At 30.6% G+C, this 17,860-nt stretch overlaps 2 protein-coding genes across 2 annotated transcripts; one reads left to right on the top strand and one right to left on the bottom strand.

Moving 5' to 3' along the window:
- Positions 1–528: 528 nt before the first annotated feature.
- On the bottom strand, positions 529–2,187 carry LOC145181382 (melatonin-related receptor-like). The gene is made up of 2 exons (XM_090101011.1): positions 2,064–2,187; positions 529–1,526 (listed from the first exon to the last, which is right to left on the bottom strand). Exon 2 carries the CDS (start codon positions 1,510–1,512, stop codon positions 529–531), a length of 984 nt encoding a protein of 327 aa, XP_089957137.1. The 5' UTR covers positions 1,513–1,526; positions 2,064–2,187.
- A 6,924-nt stretch (positions 2,188–9,111) lies between these two features.
- LOC145181003 (uncharacterized) lies at positions 9,112–17,631 on the top strand. The gene is made up of 7 exons (XM_080055980.2): positions 9,112–9,452; positions 11,247–13,478; positions 13,805–14,298; positions 14,502–16,173; positions 16,518–16,559; positions 16,715–16,933; positions 17,073–17,631. Exons 1-7 carry the CDS (start codon positions 9,350–9,352, stop codon positions 17,492–17,494), a joined length of 5,184 nt encoding a protein of 1,727 aa, XP_079912106.2. The 5' UTR covers positions 9,112–9,349; the 3' UTR covers positions 17,495–17,631.
- Positions 17,632–17,860: the final 229 nt, after the last annotated feature.

Raw genomic sequence — 17,860 nt, forward strand, 5'->3', positions numbered from 1 at the left:
CGAAAAAGATTTTGACGTCAAAAGTTTCCGTTCGCGACCGTTTGGAATGAAATTTCTGAAACAAGAAATATGATCGGGATCGTTCGAAATAAAAAGCGTAGCAAATGCAGACCCTTAATCCTTTGACTGATTTTTGATAACAACTTATCATCGTTGGTCCTGTAATGCGTCATTGTTGGTCTTCTTATGCGTCAAAATTAAAAAATTAACAGAAAAACTACAGATAAAGATAACTGCATTATTCTAAAAATTCACAAGTTTCTATTATTGAATTTAATTTGTCATTATCATAATCTTGCCATTATGATGTTGGATATTACAAAAAGCTTAAAATAATAAAGCCGTGAAACTAGAAAATATTACAACGTACGCTGCCACACATATTTTATAGCTTTTAAAGGTGGCTACATTGATGAGAGCAATTTATGAATCCCCTCCCCCTACCCTTCTTCCTCTTTCAATTTGTAAGTTGAATAAAATAAATGATATATACATATAAATACATATATACATAAGTACATTTTGATATCACTTTTCTTTACACCTTACATCTGAGTTACAACTGAGAAAGTTTAATCTTATGTTGGTTCTTGTCAAGCTATTTTTTAAAACGTTTCTAAACTGAGCGTTCATTACTGAATAAATAAAGAAGTCCAGCATTCCGTTAAAATATGCAAAGAACATTGCGCAAAAGCTAAATGTTTCTGAAGCTCTATTGTGAAAGACTCCTTCGTAGAATAATAATATGGTATAAGGTGTAAAGCATAGAAAAAAACATCCCATAACCATTAACAGCATAAAAGTCAAACGAAGTTCTTGTAGCTTACTGACAGTTTGAAGTCGATCTATGCTTGTGCTTAAACGTTTACGGCTGGTATTAGTATGACGAATGACATTGTAATAGCAAAAACCTATAACTACCAACGGTATAGTGAAGGAAAATAGCTGAACAAACAACAAATAACTTAAGCTATGCTCCCAAACAACCATGCAATGGTAACGGAAGGCATTGTATTTTACCTTTCCCCAACCTAGCACCGACGGCAGAGCAATTAAAATAACGATTATGTAGTTTCCTAGACATATAATGGGTAACTTTACTTTTGAAAATACTGCATCGAGAAGCTTCTTCTTCACAACCAATAAATAGCGATATACAGCTATTAGACATAAGTTAAAATTAGAGAATAAAAATGACATTAAGATAAGAACCCCATGTAGCTGGCAAAATAAATCGACTGTCAATGGCCCGTTTTTTAAAACTATATTTACTGATTGAATAGGTATGCTTACGATAACGATTAAGATGTCAGATACAGCCAAATTTATTAAAAGCTGATTATTTCTTGTTTTTATAACTTTGTTCGTAGAGATAACAAAAATAATAATTAAGTTGGTAATAAGCGAGACAATCCCAACAAGATTGAATAATGTGAGTTGCAAAGCAGGGTGAATGCTCTTACTAACCATACTTGTGATATTTTGATTGCCATGTAATACAATACGCTCCATCTATAAGCTTTGATCTGAAATGAAAATCCAATAGGCTACCATTAGCTTAGAATTATATTTCATATTCTGGGTTTATAATTCAGAATTAATAATAATAATAAATATTATTATTAAATATTTCTGCTCGATTAAAAACAAGTCATAGATATAAAAAAAAAACTCAAGATATTGTATAAACGGAATGCTGACTAGGGGACAGAGTTTATGCTTACTGTAAATGTTATTTTTTCATCAATTTTTTTTTCTCGTCATGTTTCTTTATTTTAGTTCACTAATTATTTAATAAACCAAGTTTTAATACATTCAAAATAATAATAATAATAAACAAACATATATACTACATTTTTCTATATAGTACCTAAAATTTATACAACTTAGCTAAATTTAAAAGTTACATTAAATGATTAAATAATGAAGATGATTTAAAAAAAAAAAACATTTTTCATATTTTTTAATTCAACTACGGCTTTAAGTTTTGAACTGTTCATTTCATTCATGTATAGACAACACTATTGAATTCCAGAGCAATATCAAGACTATAATAAACTTACCATGTTATAATTTACTGCTTCTTATACCAAATATATAGCATATTCCCCCTCCCCCCTATCCAGAAAAATACTCGCACTTTTTTCCCTAGTTTTTTTCTAAATTTTTTTAAAAGCTGTTTACTAAATAGAGAACAGATAAATTTTAAACATGGCATTACTACTCCAGCTTTTCTTTTCAAAATCCTTCATATTAATGTTGGGAAGACCTAAAAACTTTAATTCATTATTTACTATAACTTATTTTGCTAAATAACTATAGTTTTATTTTGTAGGCGGGTCGAGCTGCAACAACTATTTTTTATATTCAACGCTGTAATTGAATTTTAAGTTTGTAAATGTTTAATAAATTTGTCGATTTATTTGGATTTGGACAATGTACTGGGCGAAAAGTTATATTATAGAAACTGCGTATTTCCCGTGAAATGGCAGCCAAGTGGTAAGGTTTAATTAGTTAACAAAAGTTTTAATCATTTTCGCACCATAACTGTTGACTTTTTTAATATTGCCGATTGTAATAAAAGTCATTGCTGGAAACTTCAATGTTAAACATTTTAAATTGAAAAAAAATGTAGTAGACATCACTCATCAAAAATCTTAGTTTTCTATTAACAATATCCTAAATACAAAGTTGTTTTTGATTTCCACTTCAAAATGAATTCATTAAAAGGAAGCAATCTCAAAGCTACAATTCTGCACATTACAATATTTTTTTACAATTTTATTAAGATTTTTAAAATAAAATGAACGTCACATTAATGAAATTACAAGCAAAAACCGAGATCTCCTTCCGCATTTTTTATTTGCAAATGATTTTTACAGACGAATACATTGTTTATAAGCTAAAAGTCAGCAGTTTATTTTTAAAGCAGCAATTTTTTTAAATAAGTTAAAACTACAAAAAAAAAAAAAAAATCCTTAAAGTATTGTGTTACATTAGCGATAATAGTTGAATGTACTAAACAGCACCGTGTGAAATTAAATTAGCGATAATAGTTGAATGTACTAAACATCACCGTGTGAAATTAAACAGCACCGTGTGAAATTAAACAGCACCGTGTGAAATTAAACAGCACCGTGTGAAATTAAACAGCACCGTGTGAAATTAAACAGCACCGTGTGAAATTAAATCAGTTTGCAGTTACAATAATACTTGTTAATAGCAGAAAACATGCAACAGCTAGAAAATGATAACAGCTAGATAATGCTAGAAAACGAGTTAGTAACTAGCTGACAGTTTGAATTTCAGCTTAAACACCGATGCATCCAACAAACGGTATTAATTTTCTAGAATATTTTTCTTTTCATTAGTCCAATGCAGGGCTGCTTTAAGAAAGTTCTAGGAAAAAAAAGACACAGAGGCCCTCCTCTCTACCAACCCAACTCACCCGTAAAAATAATAAGGTTAGATATAAACGGGCAGTTTATAAAATCAAACAGATTTATTGAAAAAAATAATTTAAAAAAAACAGCAACAAAGAAATCATAGTAAACTTTCATACTAAGGGAGAATCTTATTGTTGATGCAGATGAACAGAATGAAAACTAAATTGGCAGCTGGGATTTTTTCATGTAATCACGATTCTTTTTATTTGTTTTCATCAGTTTTTAACAGCTGATGAAAATAAATAAATTGTTCGTTTCAAGGATCATCCATATTTTTTTTCTAGTATCAAGATAATTATTTAACAACCGGTGTGCCGATAGAATGCATAATATGGATTTTAGCTGCACACTGATTATAACACTGCACAACAAGAAAATACTTTTGAAAATATTTATATAAGCTAATGTCTGTTTTTATACAACTAGAACTGGAAGTTGTTATCTTTAAATAACAGTCTTATGTAGGGTTCCATAAAAATTCCCTTTTTGTCAAGCTCAATGCAGGAAATTTCTGAATCAGGTATTTAATGGCCTCTCTTTCTTTATCAAGGGCTCTTACCAGCTGCTTACCAGCTGCTTAGTTTTGTGTGTGGCAAGATGACAAAATCGCAATTTGACAATCAACTAAAGAAAAGTTGGCTGTATTGCTCGTGCCAGAAATTGTGAACTGGCGCAGTGACCAATTTTTCCACGTGTAATGCTCAGCAGGATTGCATAGGCAAATAAAACAATAATATTTTGTGTATATTGATTGTAGCTACGAGAACAGATGTAGATTGTCATTGTGAATTGCTTTATACTAAATTTAGATACATCAATGAATAAGCGCCAATCATGAGCACGTGGTGAATATTTCAAAATTTGATGATAAGAGCAGGAGTATCATTACAATCACATAGTTCTCCACTCATAGTAAAGAAATGTTTCAGGCCGGCGGATCGCTTGCAAAAATAAATAAGTCTTACGTCAGCATTTAACAAATTCCAAGTAATTCACTTTGATTTTTGATTTACTGAAGATATCTGCCTGGTCGATTAACCCACCTGTCATTATAATATGAGGCACAGACGATGCATTTATGGATTTATAAGTTGTATCAATATGGTTACTACTGCTTTCGCTGTTTACTAATGAAATGATTGTTGGTACCACTTGCACAGGTAACTGGTAATACTGCGTAACTTGTCGAATGAATGATAGCAAGCTGGGGTAAACAATTTGCTTCCTCTTTTTTTCCTTGATTGTTTTGATCGAGAAGGTCGAGAAATAGCAGCTAACTACATGATCAAGATGTTCGCGCTATATCGGGTTCCGGTGCGTTCCGGGTTACTTTAACTCCTAAGTACAAACAGAAAGCTAACATAAAAAAAAAAAAAAACTTTTTTTTAAAGTGCGCAACGAAAGTAAAAAAGTTCTAGACAATATAAATGACGCACATACAGAGCATCAATACTTATATACAAAAATTATTCAACACTGATCCTAACATTTGTTTTTATGATTAAAAATATTTTTATATTTATGACTAGAAAAATAAATGAAGACTCCACGGGAAGAAACTGCAGGGTCACATTTTGAAAGTTTCGACTTTTTACACTTTCTAGCTTTACTAACCATAATAGCATATTTTGTATTTGAATTCAAATCAAATAAATGATTTGATGCATATTTAAAGTTTTTCTAAATTTTCCTAAAACTTCGAAACTTATAAAGGTTTAAAAGTTTAATAATGATTTATCTCAAAATGAAAAAATGTGACCCTGCCGTTTCTTCCCGTGGAGTCTTCAAATGTCAGGGTTAGTTTTGAGGCAAACTCTTTCTTTTTGAGGCAAGCAAAAAGAAAGAGTTCGTCACATGATTTCCGGCCGTGCAGAGTGTGAATCGGAAAATATTTAAGGCAACAAAAAAATTGGAGGGTGAAAATAGACAAGAGGATTAAGCAGTGCAAGTTAAATGTACATCGTCAAATATGAAGGGAACAAATCCTGTCGTAATTGTAATGGCGGCATTGATCTGTTTGTTTGTCTTTTATTGAAAATAAAATTGGAAAAGTTTAACGGTTCTTCAGCCTTCGGTTCTTTATATAATTTGCTTAAGGTAACCTAAAATAAAAATGTAACCAAAATTTTGTCTTACAAATTTTCTGTTTAAAGTTTTGATAATTTCAAAGTTACCAACTGCTTTGCAAAAAGTTATAACTTTTTTAGTTTTTACTTCTTTTGGATTTGTCAGCTGAAGGCTTTCTTCCTGATCCTGGCTTAGGTTTGACATGTTCTTATTCTTTCAAACTGTTTTTGACTCTGTAAACTTTGCTAAGAGATGTTCCAACTTCCTTCCTTTCTGTGGAAATCTCTTAACGTTTGGCTTCCATTGAAAGAAATAAGAAAGATTATATCAGGCAACAAAACTATTTTTCGTTTATCTATAGCAAGTTTTCATTACAAAGAAAGAAAAAAAAATTTGGAATAATTTTTTATTTCCAGCATGAAACCTTTTTTTAGAATAAATGTATTTTTTGCGACGCAATCTTGTATTTCATCTTAGATTATAAAAACATCCGAGCGTATTTACACTGCGCCAGTGGAGGATTAAGACTTTTCGGGGCCCGGGGCTATTTAAAAGTAGGAGGCCCCGTTCCACTAACAACGACAAAAATGAGTAAAACTAAGACTTTCTTGAAAACGCTATCACGGATATTTATTTATATACAAATTTTATTTTTATTTTATTGAACTAAGTTGAGTGATTTTTTTCTGCTTTTCTTCCCCGCAAACTCTGCAATCACATCGCTGAAATCCAAAGTTTCTAATAATTTTGACTCAATAGTTAATCTTGCTATATTACTTAAACGACTATGGACCATTGTTGATCGGTGCATGTTCTTAACTCTTTTAAGAGTAGAGAATGATCTCTCAGCCTCGCAATTTGTTATGGGAATAGTTAGAAACAAGCGATATGCTATATAAACATTTGGAAATACATCAATAATATCGGTTTCAACAATCCAATTTAAAACATCCAGAGGAATCAATGTGTTTTCAGTCTCAGATTTATCTTTTTTATGCGAAAAAAACCCCGGAGGCTGCAACCTTAATAATGTTACAAATTGTTTTATTACAAATATGAAACTATCTTCTAAATCATTTGAGTACACGTCAACAATTTTTTTCGCGCTAACTAGCAATTCCATGGTACTAATAGTTAACAGCTTCGATAGAAATCCAAATAACTTATTTACGTGGTTGTAACCATCACTTCTTATAGTCACAGGTTTGTCAATAATGACAAAAAATGTATTCACTCGAAACTTGTCGGATACGCTTAAAGAACCAACTTGGTTTTCTCCGTTGATCAATTTTTTAATTACCTTTCTTTTGTTCTTATCCGAATAGTCTTTTTCAATAAACGAGCTAAGTTTTTTTTGTAGAAGTAGTTGCGCTCCTTCGTTGTCAAAGACCGGAAAAAAATATATAATGCAGCGTTTTTGTTGACAGTTATTTTATTTTTGTGCTTTTGTTTTCAGATAATTTAGTAAATTTAACTTTGGCTCTTTTAAGTTAATAAAAGATTTAATTTTCAGAGTTAATAAAAAATTATTTACTTTGAATCGGGGCCCCTAAAATTGTGGGGCCCGGGGCTATAGCCCCCCCTAACCCCCCTTGATCCGCCACTGCACTGCGCCATCAGCAAACTTGTATGTTATACCTTTTAATAATGAACTTTTATTACATTTTGTTAATAAAATTGTACAATAGTTATTTTGTATTTTCTTTCTTTTAAATACATTTTATTCATATATGTGAGAGAATTCACATAGTACTTAAGACTTATGTATAATTTGTTATCATATTAATTGAATTAAAATAAATTAAATATGAGTGAACATGTGCGTTTAATACTACGAAATTAGGGTGCGGTTCTTTTGTAAAAGATGAAAAATGTGACTCTTATTGCGGGGCTCTCTCAGGGCGACTCTCAAATGAGGCTCATGCGTTTGAGAGCCACATTCCGTTTTTCATTGATTTTCATTTTATTCATTTTTTATGAATGTTGTAAAAATGAGTTAGGTTATTCTTGTTAACAATGATTATAGCTGGTTAGTTAGTAAATACCATGACTTCAAAGATTATAGAGAATCGCCTTCAGATATGTTTTTCGGATTTAACAAAAAGTAACGTTTCGGTGACTTGCTTCTGTCTGGTAGAGCTGTGGTGGCCAGATGCTTTAGCACAATTTTAGGTTGTTTCAAAGCATACTAAATCTATTCGCAAATCATTTAAATTATATACTATACTATATGTTATAAATACATACATACATACATACATACATACATACATACATACATACATACATACATACATACATACATACATACATACATACATACATACATACATACATACATACATACATACATACATACATACATACATACATACATACATACATACATACATACATACATACATACATACATACATACATACATACATACATACATACATACATACATACATACATACATACATACATACATACATACATACATACATACATACATACATACATACAAATCTTCAGAAAGAAAATTAAAACGAAAATGTTCTGCGATTAAAAAGATAATAATTGACAAAATGTTTATTTATAATTATGCACTAATAAAAAAGTGTTCGTATTCTTAAACTGTGGTAATTCGTTCTGCCCAAACAGGAAATTATTCGAAGATCCACCACTGAAAAACAAGAAACTTTCTGATGATCCACCAATGAAAAACTGATAACTGATGAAGTTTCAGTAAATTTAATTTAAAGTTTTGACTTAGTCATTCGCTACAGCTGATTTTTTAAAAAAAATCTTAAAGCTTTTTCAAGTCTTTTAAATACCCATTTACATTTATCTTAAAACACTTGCTTAAAAATTGTTCATTCTGCTGTAGTATTGTTTGCTTGCTATAATATTGTTTGCTTGCATTAACACTTGCTTAAACGTTGTTGGTTCTGGGTACGCTATTAGATTTTTGTGGCATTACAACAGTAGATAAAATTTTATCTGACATTTTGTAGCATTAGATGCCTTTATAATTATAGTGGTTCCAGGTAAAGATTTCTCGCAACCACCGGTGGTTATAGTCACATATACGACTTTAACGTGGTGGCAACCACGGTAAAATCGTTTATATTACGATAGCCAAATTCTATTAGGGACTTAAGGGTTTCTAATGGCAGTCCTCATATTAATGATACTTATAAATAATGAAGACAAAGTGTACAGCCGTGTTGAAATATAGTTTGACATTAAATTCAACTATAACATTTCACGAAATTTTACGAGTTAAGGATTCATCACGAAATGCAAGTGATGAGTTAATCTAGAAAATCCAATATGAAAATTAATAAAAATTTGAATCAAAGTTTTTTTAGTTTTTAGTTTTTACTTTTCATATAGCTTACAAATTGTCTTTGTTGTGAACAGTTAAATTTAAACTACGAACCAATTTAGGGTATTCATTAAGTATTTTCCACTGTCAATGCACAAATAAGTCATTAGTGTACCTTTATTATTTCAAACGTTGATTATTTTCAATTATATCTCTCGGCATGTTTCTTTTGCTACTGAAAAATTAAAACAAATGTTTGTCTGCGTTTTGTTTGAATTATTGTGCAGAAGAGGAGCTGGGCGCTCATGCGCTCAAACCGAAGTCGCTAACGCTGCAATTTGCCGCAATATAAGTCGACTAATTAACGCGGTTATTTGCCTTCACCCATTGAATTTTTTTTTTTTAACACAATATATTAACATAATTTTCCGGATTTCAGCTAAATGTCAATCTGATGTCGAAGAACTCACTTAGACGAGTAGTAGAAACCGTCGTTTATGACGTAATATGAACCTTATTTATTATGAGAGTTTTTCTTCTTTTTATTCTTCTGCTCATACATTCTCACAATGCAAAGAAATCACCTCTTACCAGTCGAAGAAAATCAAAGCGGCATGAGATCAATGGTAAGTGTAATTCTCTTCAATTGAAATTTACAAAAATTAAAGAGTTTAATTTTTTCTCTATTTTTCTAATATATTTCTATTTCTACTTCTTTGTGTTTTGTGTTTTAAATCTTAGTATAATAAGTCTGAAAGGTTTTCTGGGTTCATGATCAAACTTAAAAACCTCTACATGTTTGTACTCTTTTGATTCTACTTCATAGTCGAACTCTGTTTTTATGATAAAACTCGATGTGCTTTTTTAAAATTCGAATGAAAATTTCAAAATGCTTTTTTAAAATTCGAATGTATCTTATATTCTAATGATAAAGCCTTGAAATACGTTAATAATTTATCTTTTAAATTGATATTTATTTTTTTTTCATCTTAACGAAATTTCTTTTTACTGATTGAAGTTTTTTCAGTTTGCTTCTATTTAATTTTTACTTTGATTGAGTTTTTAGTTTTCTCAAAGTATAATTATTGCGATTATTAAATTACAAATTGCAAAAAATGGAATTTTTAAAAAGCTCCGACTTTGATAACCGATTGAAAAAATATAGATTTTGAAAACTGCAACATCGCACATTCATTTGATATTGATTGGAATATGATGAAAAAGTTGGGGGCTATGGCGTTAGTGGTAACTCAGCGTTTTGAAATTTTAAAAATATGTGCCACCCTAATATCCATTTTCATTTAAACTCTTTAAAAAATTCTTTTCTTTTAAGATTTAATATTATACCGAGTAAAGTTTTACCCAAGTTCTTTTTCTTAAGTGCCCGATTATTGATCATTGAACCCGGTTTTTTTTTTCCTGCTACAACACTGTACTCAACCTCTAGATGTCCGATTTAAAAACTATGAGATATTTTAGAAAAAGTAACAACCTGAATAAAATCAAATCCATTATAGAGAGCGAACTGGAAATTTCCATGGTGACTGTTTGGAAAATGAAAGGAAAAAATATTTATCATTTTCATGAATATTTTTGATTTTTCATGTTAAATTTGGGCCCGAAAAATTTGTGAATGGAATCGATGGAATATATATTTTTTTTATTGACGGTTTTATTTTTGTTACAACGATAAAGTTTATACATTACATATATATTTATACATTTATACATAGTTTATACATTATAGTTGCTGACAGCTGCATTTCAAAGAAAAGATTGTAATAAATAAAAAAGAAGTAACTTTACGCGGAATTTTATTTAAAAAACTAGAAAAAAACAAAAATTTACAGGTGTTCAAAAACTTATTTTGAGTAACTTTATTTTAAATATTTTAACGTTTTTTCTGCTTTACGTATAAAAAGAAAACTTCTAAAATATCTCCACCGGGTGGGTCGAGATATCTTAGAAGTTTTTCTTCCAAGTCTTTCTTCCAACGAAAAGATGTTTGAGCTGCATAGGGGTGATGTTTAAGTTGCATGGAGATGATGTTTAAGCTATAGAGGTTGATGAAAATATTACTTTGATTTGGTTTGCATGAAATCGTATTGTTCTTACATTAACATCTGTGTTATTTTTTATCGTATTATTTTTTACTGTGTTATTTGTTTCTAATAAAAAGAAATATTTCCTATTTCCAGACGGCCTGTAAGCGCAAATGGATAAGACGGATACTCCTCATTCAGTTCTTGAAATATTGTTACAAAATCTTGAAAATCAATAAAAAATATTGTTGAAAATCTGTCTTAATTGTGTATAAATTTTCATTCTATAATTGTATATCTTACATTTAATTTAACTGTTTCGTGTTACTTTTAATAATATTGTTTATCTTACATTATAATTGTATTCTATATTTGTAGATTTACTTCACAAAAGATCATCCGCGTTTCGCTCGGTTCAAAATATACCAGAAGATCCATACTCGCCCACAAAAAAGTATTCTTTGATAATTACATCAGACGACCCAGATGCTAAAGAAAATAAAAAGGATAACTTTGTGGAGCAAACTTTTATAAAAGAGAAAACAATTAATGTTCTTCCTGATGATAAATCTTCAGGGCATCTGAAGAGGGACAAAAAAGGATCATCAAGTGTAATCAACTTGAGCAGTTGGCATCCGAAAAAGAGAGGGAAAAACGTTGAGGAATCTGGTATAATGGTATTGAGATTACATGAAATTGATTTTGATCAGCTGTTAAGGAAGATACTTGACAAAGAAAACAGAAAGTATACAAATGAGAGCGACAGTATAGATCATTTGAAATCGGAATTCTATGATAAACCAAAAGAGCGAAAAGAAGATATCCAATTAGCTAATTCTTATATTGATCAAAGTAGTAGACAAGCGTTTATAAACTCTGGTTTCAAATTTCCACATTCAATAAAAAGCGAACGCGTGAACCCTATAAAAAATAGTTCTCAATCTTTTCCAGAGAACACAGATATTAATCTAGAAAAAGAAATTTTTTTGGGGAAAGAAAAGTATCAAAACCAGTCCGTAGATGGCGAAAATACAGGAAATAAAAAAAAATTAGCAGAAACTACTACTGGACCTGCGTTGTACGAAAATAAATTAACACAACTGAACTTTTCAAGTGTAGAGCAAAAGTCGGAGTTGTTAAACGTCACCAAAACTCAAAAAACAAATGTGGATAAAGATGATTATCATTTTTTGATAAAACAAAAAAAAACATCACTAAAATTATTTGACGATGAAAAGCCAATGGACCAACATCTAAAACATGAATCTACCAAACATGCTACGACTTTACTTGAAACGTCACAGCTCTTTAGTCACGACGTTAAATCTACGAGCACAAAAAGCAATCAAAGTGATGTAACAAACGGTGTATCTCAAAAGCTTTTAGAAGATCATCTAGCCAATGAAGATGTCCGCAATACTTTCACACTTCCATTGAAATCTTTACTATCTTTTGATCATCTTAAAAATAATGCGCCAATTAACGATATTGGGAAAGAAAAAATGAACAATATAAAAGCAATACCAAAAAAACTAATAGGAACAATTGATAATAAATCGGACGGAAAAGTAAGCTCTGTAAAAATTAAAACCACAAATGCAAATACACCACGTTTTCATTATTCTGTAAATTCAAACATAAAACCTAAAGTTATGCATGATCACGGTCACTCCCCACAGAATAAAACAACAGTTCAAAAAAAAAAATTAAAAAAAAAAAGACAACCTGGTAGCAGCAGTGTTCGACCAAATGCTAAAACTAGAAGATACTTTTATCCGAATTTCATTGTGCCATCAACAAGTATGTATGAAGAAAATTCCATAGCAAGAAGAACACTTGAAGGTTTAAAGCACAGAATAGAAATGTTGAATTTAAATCCAATAAATAAAACGAACAATCAAATACAACCTCATTTTAACACATCCCACTTTGATTTTCAAAAATCAGTTTTTAAACACCCTAAAAATATTCTTAGAGAGATGGATAAAAATATTAATGATTTCTACTCTTCAACGAGAAGAAAAAAATTGTTTGAGGTTTCGCAAGAATATGACTTTTCAAAACCAACATCTTTTGATAACAATAAAAGTTTTAACTCTCCAGATAAACAAACAATTGAAAAAGGATCTGGAACAGACACAGCAAGCGGTAGTAGCGGCGTTGAGAGATATCAATTAGAATTAAGCGGAGAAGACGAAGAACCGAATGTTACCGAACATCCTACTAACAAAGCCCATAAAACAATTCGGCAAAATGTATTCAGAGATAAAATAAAACAGCTGCGCACATTAAACTCGACTTATGAAAAAAATAACCAATCTAATATTTCATTCAGAGATAAAATTCCTCACCCAGGCTCTATAAATTATAAAAAGGATACATTATACTCTGTTCCTGCCATAAGTGAGCTGAATCGCTTTGGGGACCAAAGCCTTGGCTGGCAAGATTCTATTGATCAACAATACTTAGATGTTGAAGGATTGGACCAGAAAGAAAAAAATTTCGTGAATAATTTTTTGTTGGACGAAAGTGCAGAAGAGAAAAATTTCAACGGGAACAAAGATTTATCCGTTTCTGCAAACTCTTCAAATATTTCCAGTTTCTCTTCAAGTATGTTTTTTTTATTTAATTGCTTTACAAATAATCTTCACGTACTTAATATAGAGGATGATATGCGCAAAACTTTTAATCAATTTAAAATTATATTCGAATGTTAAAACTTGTATTCGAATGTTAAAGGATAAGAAATTGGTTTGTTACAAATACCAATAAATGTAGCGTTTGAAAAATTTAATAAATAAAATTTACAATTGACAAACATAAATATTTTTGGTATTTAAATTATTTTTCATATAAGTATTACACCTGCAGTTAATCTTCAAAAATCTTTTCATACAATCGGCTTGAACTATTTTTTTATTTTAATTTATTCTAAGGGTTTGATGATGGTGTTTATGGAGATAAAAACCCTAATAAAAATCCTGATTTGTATGGGCTCAAAGATACTGCTTCGTACGAAGATGTCAAAGATACTGCTGCGCAAGAAGATGTCAAAAATAACGCTGGTTTATATGGCGATAATAAAATTGCTATACTTCAAAAAATCCGCAAAAAGCAAAGAGAACGACTTTTATTCTTAGTGTTGCAAAATGTGATTCGTAAAAAAAAACTGGAAAGATTGAAGAATTTAAAGGAGCGTCTTCTGACATTAAGACGTTTAGAGCAATCTCGGTTAAAGCAGTTAAATTCACCATCTTTAAGTCATTTATCAGATCAACCCACATCGTCTTCGTTGAATGATCAGTATGAACGGATGTATGATAATATACTACAAAGTGGATTTTCAAATAAAGGAGTTGAATCACAGGATGCCAGTTTAACAAAAACAGAACAACAAGATGACTATTTAACTCCGGTCATTGGCGATGAGGTAATTATTAAAAACAGATTTTCAAATCCCTATAGAAAGAAATAAAATGAGTTTTACCCTTTTTCTTTGGCCAAGAATAATGATCGAGAAGCAATCAGTTATTTGCATAATTCTTTTTTCCAAATAGCAATTGGGGTTCGATAATAATTTTCTATTAACTTAACAATAAAAGGAAAGAGTTTTATCTGCTTTGTACGATTTAGATCAATTCCACTCAAAAAGCTCTGTATGATCGTACAATTATAAGCGGACGAACCAAGAGTTTTCGTCATCAACAATCAGAGTCAAAACCACGTAAGATTTATTCGATGTTCAAATCAAATTTGACAATAAACAGTGCAAATCCAATAACCGGTAATAAACGCTTTCATCTAAAGAAAAAAGAAAAATGGCTCCCTTCTTCAGATGGAACAGCTGAGTTAAAAACACCAGTACAACAGCTGTTACCGACAAGATATATACACGATGAATCTGACGATTTGCTGAGCATAGATGAGTCTATTCCTAAAAAACATGAGTTAGAGTTACCAAAACAAAACATACCTTTGATAAAGAACGAATTAGATAATGATGACCTTAAAAGTAAAAACAATACCTTTTCGCCATTGGTTGCAGGTATTTCTAGCAAAGAAGATCCAGCAAAGCAAAATATTCAGCTAAACACGCTCCAAAAAAAAGAGATACCTAAAAATTCGGAAAATTATTTTTTGGAAAATTCATCTACATTCAACTTAACATACGCTACAAATTCAAAAAGTATAAAAAAACAAGAACTTGGTAATGGATCTGAGTTAACAGATCAAGTCAAACATAAAGAGAACGATACTCAGTCTAAATTTATCAAAACTTTTGATAGAGATAACTCTGATTCCCAGGATAGTCTAAATTTGCCGATTTCAAGTTTTTCAAAAAAACCACCAAGTTATCTCTTTGAAGAGTTGAACCCAGTTATATCTGCACCACTCACCTTTTACAAACCAACAGCACCCAACATACAAAAAACAGGTTATAAACGACAGTTTCAGAATTTTTCAAGTTTTTCATTAGAAAATCTCTCAAAAGAACGTCTCAGTTCTATAAAAAATTCAAACATAGGTAATCCAACCATAAGCTCATCGAATAACCTTAATAATGATAGTGTCAATTATTCCTTTCTTAACGGAACTTTTTATAACAAACCATTAAACTTGATGACTCAGGGTATTTACGGACCTTTTGAAGATTCAGTCAGTATTCCTGTTGAAAGGTTTTTGGAAAAAGGTAACTCTCGAGTGATGACCAACATTTCACCATCTTTTAATCAAAATCATGATCTTATGCAACAAGAGCCTTTAAGGACAGCTGAAATGCCGTTTACTTCGACAGGAACAAATTCTTTAACAGATATGTCTGACCAGACAAATCTTTTCTACAACCTAAAATTAACCGAACCACACGAATATCTTCCTAACTATAACGGTGGATTTTATACATACAGTTCGGTAAATCCAACTAGTGCTGCAACAAAATCAACCCCTTATACTACAACACCTCCAAAAGAAAGGATCATGGTTGTATCAACTTCAAGGCAGCAAGCTAGCGCCATTGTTTTTCCAAGCCCAAGGCCGTTTATGATTCAGCATCACACTATAAGCAGCTTGAGACACGAACTTGAAACGGCATCTAGTTTTTCTGGGACTCGTCCACCAAAGCATTCAACTAAGAGCCTTTACTCTCCAACAACGACAGCATTTAGCAAAGTCGATCACCCGTCTCAGCCAAATACAAACAAGTTATTTTCAACTCAACTCCATGGAGAATTTATGAACAATCCACAAGTCACAAGCTCAACGGACATTGATACAGTAATGAACATGGAAGACATGTATTGGACAGGTTAATTTTTTTATTGAATACTTTTGGTATCTCCGTCATATTAGATAATATTTTGTGTTTTCATAGGTAAGATCTTTTATTGCATAATCTTAAACTTTTAAGTTTGCGGTATTTTTGAGTGGTTAAGGTACAAAAGAAGAATTAAAAAAATTAGAATGACAAACGGGACTCAAAAAACTTAGCTTATTAATAAATGATAATTTCGAATAAAAAGTTCGATCATTTTGATATTTTCAGAAAGGTATGTTATAAAAAGTTAGAGCTGAGCAAAAAACATTCATTTTCTCTATTATATAGATAATTTAGATTATACATCAAAGACATAAAGCATAATTCTATTCTAGATTCCATTGAGGAGATAGAAAATACTTGCAAACAACAAAAAGGTGACTCTCAAAAATTTTACTTACGATAACGATAACAGCAATAATTATATTATTTATAAAGTAAAAATAATATTGATAACAGCAATAAAAGTATAAAAAGATGGATAATTAATTTGTTCCAAAAATTTAAATAAAACTGTCGGTATTTTTTCAAGGAACAAATTCAGTTGTAAACATTCTCGCGTTTGGTGATTCTCTTACACGAGGGTATTACAACAAAGGCAAAAGTCATCACCCATATACAATGAAACTTCAGTATTTACTGAATAAATTAGATGAAAAGCGGTGTTTTATTGTCGAGAACGAAGGTCGAGATGGAGAAATTGCATTTGGAGAAATGCCAAAAAGAATGGAACAAATCTTTGATAACTCAAGTACGAAAATGTTTACCTATATTTAAATTTGATTTAAGAACCAAGATTAAATATGCTAACTATTTTGTTTTAGGCACCTACATTTTAATGGGCACTAACAACAAGTAAATAACAAAAATGTTTTTGTTTTTTCTTTTAGGAAAGAAGTTTGATTGGGTTATTATTTTAGGTGGAACTAACGATATTTATAATAGAAAACACGCTGGCCGACATTCTGCTACAGAATTAACCCAAAACCTATTGTCAATACACAACATAGCTCTACATCATAACTGCCGAACTGTTGTAGTAACGGTTCCTGAAGTATTTTGTGAGTCCATTGAAATGTGTGCAGATATGAAACAGGTTCGCGAAACTTTAAACGAAAACTTACGCAATTACGCATACGATCATAAGGGAGATGTAATATTATGTGATTTAGCTAACATGTTAGGGAGATATAAAAATAACCAAAAGTTATTAGCCCAGTTCTTTGAAGGCGGTCTTCATCTGAAGCCTCGCGGATATGAAACAATGGCTAGACTAATATTTGAATCATTAAAACCGTTCTTTGCAGTTTAAAAAGCATAAGACTAATTTAACGAAAACTAATGTGTATATTTTCACTTTATATATAACGACTTTCTTTTATAATAACCTGTAAATAGTATATTTTTTAAAATATGATTATTAGTAATAAATATAACTAAGATAGAGTAGTAAAATTGTATTCAAGTTAAATATTAAAAGATATTTAGCCTGAAATCTTTAAAAGTAAAAAAAAACTTAAAGTTCTAAAGAGTTTGGTCTTAAAATGATGTGGACGTGGACTTACTTCTTTTCTTCTTCAAAATATTTTTTTAACATTTGCAAAAATTCACTGGGATTTGATTGTAGAAAGTTCATCGATTGAAATTTTGTTTTGTATCATTAAATTTTGTTTCTAAA

The sequence above is a fragment of the Hydra viridissima genome, unplaced genomic scaffold (assembly GCF_058129835.1).
Source record: "Hydra viridissima isolate aposymbiotic clone 2 unplaced genomic scaffold, HvirCarnegie_v1 scaffold_10, whole genome shotgun sequence".
NCBI classification, from domain to species: domain Eukaryota; kingdom Metazoa; phylum Cnidaria; class Hydrozoa; order Anthoathecata; family Hydridae; genus Hydra; species Hydra viridissima.